Below are 10359 nucleotides of genomic sequence, written 5' to 3' on the forward strand. Positions count from 1 at the left end.
TTTGATCTTACATTCATTCACACAGTTCATGTCTTGTTCCTATTTATTTATCTTCGCGTCAGTCGCATGCCTTCACGACCGCGCCATTAACGCGAAGGATGCTGCACCAAAATTTGCATAACACCCGCCTACGCCTTGTTAACTGGAAACAGCTCTAAACACAAGACGCAAATGATTTAACGTCATTTCCTAGTGATTGTTACAGTGGCGTAATGTTTGCTGATCGAGTGAAATCATTAACTTTTGTTACATTGCATGACATTATTGCTTTTTAAAGTATTCTCTCTAAATACTCAATTTCAAAATTTTAATAATTTTATAATTGCAATAACTAAAATTACATTTTTGATATTAGAAGCTTTAAAGTGCAATCTTAAACTATATTTTAAAGCTTCTAATAAAATATTAACTCTTAAAAATGTTAATAAATAATTAAAGATCATATAATTATTATGATCATGTAATTATTATAAACATAAAAAAAAATATATGTATAATATAATGCTCTTATAAAAAACATTCAAGTTTTATTTTCTTTTAATGCAATCTTTTTGAGACATAAACATCAAAAATAGAGTGTTATTACACTTATAAAAATATTTACGATAGCTAATTAAAAATCGTACACAAATTTAATTCGTACAAATATGATATCGTTTAATTGTATAGAAGAAATTATATATCTTATAAAATCCATTGTCAAGTTTAGGGTCGCCATTACAGTCTAGCGATTCTCCTCGAGAATGCAACGTGCGTAAAAGGGAAATGCGTGATTAGAAACTATAAACGAGAGAAACGTGGATTGCTCATAGCTATTTTATTTAGTGCTGACTATGCGAGCGGCCATTAGCATTTTGGATAATCCACTGAAATTTACATAACACTCACCTATTGCTGCCTGAAAAGAGATTTCAATAAATATGTCGAAGAGATCATTCTACCGATTCGATAGTAAATTATTATGTAATATTAACGCGCGTTATGGTAAACGAAGAAGAATAATCTCATAAAATATTTGTGATTGTAATATCAATTTGGGCGCGCACGCGCGCGAAAAGCTTCATCATATTTTAGTTTGACAACATTGACAATCCATTATTTTGCAGAAATTAATTATATCCGAAACTATTATAAAATTATATTCGAGAAAAATCTAGTTGAGATAATTACAATTCTGATGGACATGATTAAAATATTCTGATTTGTCCATCTTCAAGCAAAAATTTTTTCAGTATATAAGATAATAATATCGTACATTTATATAATTAAATTTTATCATGTAATATTAAAAGCACTTTTTATGCATATTTTATGAGCTTTATCTAATTAATCTTAGAAACTATGAATAAATTGTATAATATTACTCACATTATGATAAATGACGAAGAATAATCTCATAAAATTTGTATGATCATAGTATCAATTTGAGCTACATGCATTGCGTACACTGATTTATAATAATATCTTTAAATAACTTCAAGTTCTTTTCATTAGCTATAATTATTTCGCGTAAAAAATAAAAGATTAAAGTGTAACAAATTACATTAGTGAAAATTGAATTTTATATATGGCTCGACGAAATTATTATTACTAGGTCAGTTAAAGTCGAGTCTGTAATGAATCGATTAATCGTGTTCTGAGCATAATTTGCGTCCTTGTTTCTACGTGTACCAATATTTGACGAGTTATTTTCTTAACATAGCGTTGACTATCTGTAACAACATGAAATTGCTACAAACTGTAATATACATTTTGCATTTCCTTGTATGTTAATAATAGAGCGATTCAACCAAACAGCGGAATATCTATACACTTTGCTATACTTGAAATTAGAATTGCAAGTCATATTTTTTATAGTTTTCTTTAAATTATTATGTGATTTATTTTTATCATTACTGTTTATATTTCTTCTTGATTTTAGTAGTAGGTTTTATTATTTTATGTATCTCTCATTAAACATTGAAATGTTACGTGAAATTATCTAACATCTAACGAATTATTCGTGATCTGAAGAAAGGAATATTTGGAAAGTATATTGCACATTGAAATAATAACGTTACCGTAAGATGGGAAATTCTATTCTTTTACATCATCATGAGAAAGTCTGTTTTGCAATTGAATGTCTCCACAACTTCAAGACATGTTCCACGCGTATTTATTTACGATTTAGATAACCATAATTTTCCACTTCTTTAATGTTGTACTAAAATAGGTGTATGAAATAGATGTATCCCAGCAAACACGGATACAACTGTTATATAACATATATAACATAAATATATATCAGTTTTTCTATTTATGTAATAGTTATATTCATGATTTACTGATATACATTAGGTGTAGCAAAAAGGAAATCCATTATTTTTGCATGAAATTGAATGGAAAAATAATGAATTTCTTTTTACTATACCTAATATTTTAATTCTTAGAGCGTAGGAGATTTACTTTTAAAATTTTACATCTCTTTCATCTCTTTCTTGAGTAAGATTTGTTAGAATTCATTATTTCATTATATTTCTTGTCTTAAATATAATACTTTCAGTGTCACTATAGTGATTTTCTCGTTCTAAAGGTTAACGTTCGCTTTCCATTTTGCGGAATGTAAATTCAGTTTTTATTTTATTCCCTTTTATTTCATTTATACATGTAATTCGATTGTAATTATCTAATATATTATACTGAAATGATATGTGTAGTTTTATTTTTTTTTAAATTTTTTAATGACACTTGAATAAAAAAAATGAGATATACAAGTGGAAGGTTACAAGTTTGTTGGAACAGAGATTGATGATGTTTTTGCTGAAGATATTTGATGTTTTCTTAATCGTATTTTCTTCGTTGAAAATTACATGCTGCCATTCTCAAGGAGGCTAATTGTGAATGTTCAACTTGATGGAGTTATATTGCTTGCTTACATAAGATGTCCCAGATTAATTAAGAAGTCGCTTCATTAGCCGTATCAATATTTTATGCCAATTCGTTAAATTATATTACAATTGTGAAAGATATAATATATAAGAAGCTATATAATATTCCAGCTATTTCGTAAAAAAATTAATGATTAATAATCCGCGAAAATTAAAATATAGGAATATAAGAAATGTGTGATTTGCTTTTTACACGTCTTCGTCAAGATTATCGCATATTATGAAATTTTGTAGCTAACTTGATAATAATGCAACATTACAACAAATGCCGTCTTAACTAGATTTATGACTTTTACTTTGAACATAAAGTAGCTAAACGCTAGAACCTCAAGCAATTCCAACACCATAAATTCAACGTTGGTCCACTTTCGTCAGCAGATTGTCTGTTAACTACCAACTATGTTTAACGAGTCTCATTCGAGCCAACTAAACTTCATCACCGACGTCGCCATTTGCCGTCTCGCAGCATCAATTCGCGTATATGCAAATTCGTTTCGCATTGTCATAGTGCGCGAAACGCACAATCGCCCTCACCTACGAAACGCATTCTTTGCTTGTTGCTATTTCGATTCGCATGTCCTTATTAGTTGTTTTGCTGCGAGTGCAGTACATATTCGGTTAAGCTAATGTAGCTGCATAAATTTTCCCACAATAGAAAGTTCAGTTTGCTCTTTACACATATATACAACTTATGTCGTAAGCTTTACAATACGCATAGCGTATATTTTATCTAATACATTTTTACGTCAATATAATTAATAATTGATATCGTTCTAATTATTTAATAGAAAATTTAATTAACTAAATAATATAAAATATATTAATTATGTATTTATCGTGATTTTTAACACTTACTATTTTCCACAATATTATTCAATGTAAGTATTCTAAAGTCGAATAAACAACGAATAATATTGCAAAAGGCAACTGTAAAGAAATTACAGTAAATGCAAAATTTATATGTTATTTTATTACTTAGCTAATTAAATTTTATGTTAAATAATTGAACGTTTTAAAAAAGTTTTTTTATTTTACAATTTAAAATTTCAAAATGTGTTAAAAGATAATGCAGTTAGATATATGTAAATTGTTGGAACGCTATAAAAGTTGAAGGCCGTTTTATTTCTTAGTCATGCATTATGTATTTATAGATCTCGATCGTAATTCATAATACATAATTTTTATTTTGTGCGATTTTTGCAATTTAAATAGCAAATCAATCTAACGTAGTAACGTTTCGCTAGTCTGTCCAATTATCGCGAAATAATTTGACGAGGTTTAAATCAATCTGCCTGTACAGATAGTGAAAGAAATATTGTAAAACGCAATACGGAAATCATAGGCGCGGCTATTCATGTAAACCTAATGTCACTTGACCGGCTTAAGAGTCCTAAACGTACTCAACAGCGGGGCTGCCTACGAACACAGAACGTTGAACCAATTATCTATATCATGTATAATACATATAAAGTTGCGTATATGGCGATGCATGCGCAAATACGCGTCCAGTGTGCACAACGAGATCTTGTAAAATAAGCACCGTGGGGTTCGGCCTTATGCACCAATAAGGCAGTATTCTGGCCAGGTCAATGCTTACTGGTTTTGTATTTCAATTCGAGCTCCTGTTTCCTCGCCTTTTCCTTTGCTAATAATAAATCAGTCATGTTTCTTGAAAAAATAGAAATACAAGAATATTAATTTAGAAACGAGCTGCTTATTATTGATGCCAGAATTTACATATATAATGTGTACAATAAATTTTCATTTACGTATTCAATTTTTATTAAATTAGAAATTATTTTATTAATTTTATTAATTTTCTAAAAAATTGTATACAAATGCAAAAAGCATATAAAATATTAAACAATTGATGTATTTAAATCAACTAAAGTTGATTATTATGAATTAATAAAATTCCGAATTTTAGAAATGTCTGGAATTTAGAAATCTTCAGATAAGAATATAACAAAAGAATATCAAAGATAATATTGCATAAAAGATATTTTTTAAGTAATTAAGTTAAGTTAAGTAATTCTTATATTTTAGATTTTCTAAAATTTAATAAAAGTAATTAAGAATTATATCGGCTTAAGAATCGGCTTTTTTATAAATTATCATAGGATAAATAGTTTAGTTTTCGTGTCATGTGTAAATAAATTGCTTTGAGGAATTTTATCGTTCTCAGACTTAAATATGCACATTATGGACTGCATTGTCTGCACAACCTAGAGTCAAAGTTGTAGTAGCTTCTTTGATTCAAGAGACGACTGTCGGCGTCAGGTTGCTTGAAGTGAGATTGTAAACCACTGAGTCTGGCATGTATTCTGACCATATTCGCCGAGTAATATACTCACCGTGTCCCAGTTCGCGATAATGCACTTCAGATCTCTTTGCGTTTCCGACATACATTCGCTCGAGTCCGCTCGAGCCGAAGTGGATATCGATAGTCGCGAACAAGCGTGCAAAAGCGGAGTACTGTGAGGCGCAAAAATGGAGCCGGTTACAACGATGACGGCGACAAGATGAGTCGATGTCTCGAGGAATTGAGAAATCGCGCGAAAGCGGAACATAGCAAAAGATGTGCAAAAGGATTCCGAAAAATTTATATCATCGTGTATTCATGTCCCTGTTCTTCGGGGCGACGGAGAAGATTTCATGTATTCAAGAATATATTTTTTGGGCAGTCTTCTATACAATTGTAAATAATCAAAGATGTATTTCTTGAGCATCCTTTTACATATAAGTTAGTATTTATAATTGATTTTTAATTTAAGATCATCTTAATCTTTAAATACACACACGTAAAAAAAAATCACGCAGAAACTACACTTAATTTCACCCCAGTATAAAAAAGTGTATATTATTCCTAGAGTTTTCAATATTTTGCTTTGAAAATTTATTTGGATATACCTCCAAGCTTCTAAAACAAAATGTAATTGCAGTTATGATGAAATTTTATTGTAAATATACTTAAAAAATTAGTTAAAATTTAAAAAGCTAAGTTAAATTAAAAAAGTTAAGTAACATCTTAATCCTCTGAGGACCAACATGTTTTTGATCGACTTTTTTATTTTAAGAACTAAAACTTTTTGTCAATATCATGGGATTGAGTAGCAAAAAGATGGTGCCACTCACTCGAATCCCTAAGAAGTCTCGGATCCTTTACAGATTAAGATACTCATGCAGCTCTCTGATTGGTTCATGTTATCTTAAGACTGTATTTAAGAAAGTGTTAAATATAAGAATTGATCGGCCATAATCGTAAATAATCAAGAACATTGAATTATGATCTATTTTGATTGATACCTGTTTCATCTAGATCAATGTTTTTTAACTCTTTTTTTCAACGGTACATTAAATATGTCAAATACCTCATTTGTCAAGATACCTCATTAAGTGCATACGCTTCAGCGCTCAACAATCTTTTATCAAATATCGTTGACATTTAAAAGTGAGCAGTGAAGAAGGTCCAAAATTTTTTTTTATTGTATTAAAAGTGATTTTATTGCGCAATGACAATATCACTTTGATTAAAATTAGAGTAAATATATAATTTAGATAATTTTTAAAATATTTTTCATTTAGCTTTTTCTATTAATTTTTTTGCTTCTTTTTACTTTCTGTAAAATTTTCGCGACACATTAGTATTATGGTACACCAGTCGGAATAGCCTGATCTAGAATAAGAATCTTTTAATGTTGTTTGAAAGGTATATTGCTTCGAGTCTCGCGAGAAAAAATGTGCTATTGCGTATCTTTAACATTTAAAGGAATTGAAGGCTATCGTACTTGTAATTGTACTTGTAACATCCATACATAAGGCATGAATCTCACTGTAGTCGCGGCATCTTATATAAAAATCCGCAGTATGCACTTTCTTCTTAAAGTCACTGTAAACATGTAAGGTACAACGTGTCTTACATTCCTTTGATGATTCTTATGCACGCATAGTATCGCGTACCGCCATTCGTTTTCATTGATCAAGGTCATTATACATTATTGATGTTTCTTTCGAGCGGAATTGTCGACGATTCATTCTCCCGGGTAAAAAGGGGGTGCGGAAAAACGCATGCACTTTAAAAGTTACGAGATTTTGTTGTTCATGGCTGCTTACGTAAAGGTCCGACATGCCCGTAAATCCTTTTGCCCGAGAAATCTATATTAATTGTGAGAAGCGATTTGCATCTAGATATATGGAAAAATTCATATAAAATTTAATGTGTCAAGATTTACAAAAATTAATTTAAATATGAAAAATATTGGAATTTTACCGACATATAACTTCTGCAAAAATTTAAAATGTGTTTATTATATTACATTATTTATAATATACGTACCGAACCTCTTCAAAATTTCAATAAATAACAAAATGTATAGAATAAATGGAAAAAGAAAGAAAAATTGATTTTTATTTTATATTAAATATTTATTAACTTAAATTAATATATTCTGTATATTTTTAGAAAATAAAATACAATATTTAAATTCTCAGAATTGCGTCATAATGAAATTAACGTTACGTTAAAGTATGTTAATCAGAGTGTTTATTTGAGCGCTAGTACATTATATTACTTGTTTTTGAAGCCTGTAATTATTTCTTCCACTCTTCCTTAATTACCGATAATTGTAGAATATGAATGTTTTCCATTTAGTGACACATGTCGACACAAACATCGTTTTATCTTTCATAATATTCCAATGACTAACAACGATAGAACGACATTTTGTGTTTGTTTGTGTTATCAAATGGAAAATACCCTATAATATGTTACTTGCTTATAATTTTTAATCTGGATTAAATATTTACTTACTAATGACTGTTTTTTTTATTTCTTTCTTTATTTTATGCAAACTAAATTAAAATATAATACGCGAAAATATTAACACTTCTTTGGTTCAAATATAAAAAGGACCGAGACAAACGCATTTAACTAACAATTAGTTCATTTTTTCACAGAAAGCAGTATTGAAAACTTTGGGCTATTATAAGTTAAGGGAACAACAACTTTTAAAACATGCATTTTTTATTATATAATTGTAATTTCAAATTTTATATTTTATGCAATATTATACGATCATAATTCTATAATTTCATAAGCATCAAGTAAAAAAGATAGAATACCGTCTATGTAATTGTTATCTAACCATCACTGACCTTTGGTTTACTAGATCGATTTCCTCTGGACACTTAGCAAAGTTTAAAATAATCATTTGTACTAGATAATTTTAACCATCGGTAATTTTTCCACATGGTATTCTTAGTTAAGACCATTGTCTTTGAACAATGATTTCGCACAATGGCAGGCCCTGTTCCGGTAATTATGGAAACAATTAATAGGAAGACACGATCGGAAGTGGTGCATGCGATATTCCGTTGTATCGCGATTTGATGCGCGCGCAATTCAAGTGTATATAATAAATATTGTTCTTTTCTTCTTACAGAGGCGGGATCCTCAATCAAGGTGCTGTATAAGTATGAAAAGGAAAGTTCGGAGTCGACGATGCGCGTAAACGGGCATTCGGAACAGAGTGCGAGGCAAGAAATGGGTAAGGCTGCTCTTTTTACAGTAATAGTGCTATCGTGATGAATTATTCATTGAAAATTGCAACAAAGTTAAGTTGTTCCCTCTACCGTAATAATTGGAGTATATTTCCAGTTAAACATCTCAATTATAGTAATTGGAACTTACAAAATGTTTGAAAACAAAGAAAATCAATAATTAAAAAATTATGAATAATAATTAATGACTCAAAAAAGAATTTAAACGATTGGAAATTAAAGAAATTGAAGAAAGTTTAATTTTTTTGTAAAAAAAAATGTGCGTGTGTTAAAATAAAAGTAATGTAATTGCAAATAAATTGACTCGGACAATGTTCTCCTGTTGACCTATGTGTCATTGATTTCTAGCAGAATGCTAAATTATGTCTGATCAAATTATATATAGTCTCTATCATATATATATAGAATTCGATAGAATCCTCGCGCACAAGGACGCATTCCGATTAAAAAATGACGATGATTCGATACGATGTGCACGCTTGCACACGCGTCACGTAACGCATTGTCTATGACACGGTGGCACTCGTTACATAAGCCATTCAAGGTGGTATGATGACGTTATTCGAAGGTGCGTCCATAGTGCTCATCCTGTTCTTTCATTAATAACAATCTATCGGTTCTGAAACATAGCTAACGGTGCCTTCTAGAATTTCACGAAATTCTTCGCCTTCTTCTTAGCCTGAACTTTCTGCACAACGGAATATCTTCTCAATTCGCTTGTCGCAAAATTATGATGTCTGCATTGCGTCTCTCGAGGAAAACTCTGATCGGTTTTCATTGAGAAGAAAAATCTCTTCATCAAACGCACGATTGCATGCCAAATCTATTTTCGTCATCGTCGTGAAAAATTGATTTTAAATCTGATACTGATAGAATATACACACGTGATTGAATAAGACAAAATGAATTTTTTATGTTTAATTACATCGAGAAAAAAAAATTCTAAATTTCAATAAATATTTATTGAATATATTTATATTTGAATGAAATACCAATTAAATATTTATTAAACATAAAAATATATTTATTTGGTACAAAAAATATTAATTTGATTTAATAATCACTTCTTTTTATTAAGTAAATATTTATTTATTGTAAGTAAATGTTTAGTTGGCAATATTCAAATAAATATTTTTTAATTTAGGCTATTTTTTTCTCAATGTAACTTGAAAAGTAAAAATATAAATAGAAATTTATATGAGCAAATAAAAATATTTAAAAAAAAACAGGAAAAAAGAAAAATTATAAATATTAAAAATTAAAAATTCACGTAATACATCTGCAAAGCAGATTATTTAAACGTAAAAAACAAAATAATAAATAGATCCAGAAATTTAATAGATTGGAAAAATGAAATAACGTCATCATTATTAGGCTAGATTGAATTCTGAAAAAATTCATTTAGCATCAATATCTTATTGAAATAACGCGGAAGTGTGAGATGGATGTAATTTATGTGTAACGATCAATTGAGTTCGTTCCATTGTTATCGTTATTTGTTTAATTGAGCGAGTGAAACAGTTACGCCCACGTATCGACTTACGGATTCTATCTAAAAATATATCGTCGATAACCAACCTGCAGTCGATTACTTTCACATCAGTTTTGTTTTGGAGACGTAGGTACAAAATACGATGAAAATCAGTAAACGTAATTTTTTAAATATATCAGCATTTATGTATAATGATTTCTGATAATTGATTAGCCGATAAATAAATTGATATCCTGTAAAATAAAAAATACGCTTATTAGATATGTAACTAAAATTATCATATCATGAATAATATAAATATATTGGGTTGTCCGGAAAGTTCATGCCGACTAACCTATATAATTTAATAAATGTATACTAAAATTTAAATCTTCTGCGTTT

The 10359-nt window shown here is 29.2% G+C and overlaps 1 protein-coding gene across 1 annotated transcript in view; it reads left to right on the forward strand.

The window, feature by feature from the left end:
• The window catches only part of LOC108686066 (echinoderm microtubule-associated protein-like 2), a 44123-nt gene that overhangs the window by 9399 nt on the left and 24365 nt on the right, over nt 1-10359 (forward strand). Inside the window, exon 2 of the mRNA XM_018191139.1 lies at nt 8369-8473. Within this exon, the coding sequence (XP_018046628.1) occupies nt 8428-8473 (46 nt within the window). The 5' untranslated portion in view covers nt 8369-8427. The remainder of the gene's footprint in view (nt 1-8368; nt 8474-10359) is intronic.

This window comes from Atta colombica, unplaced genomic scaffold, assembly GCF_001594045.1.
Source record: "Atta colombica isolate Treedump-2 unplaced genomic scaffold, Acol1.0 scaffold163, whole genome shotgun sequence".
NCBI lineage: Eukaryota > Metazoa > Arthropoda > Insecta > Hymenoptera > Formicidae > Atta > Atta colombica.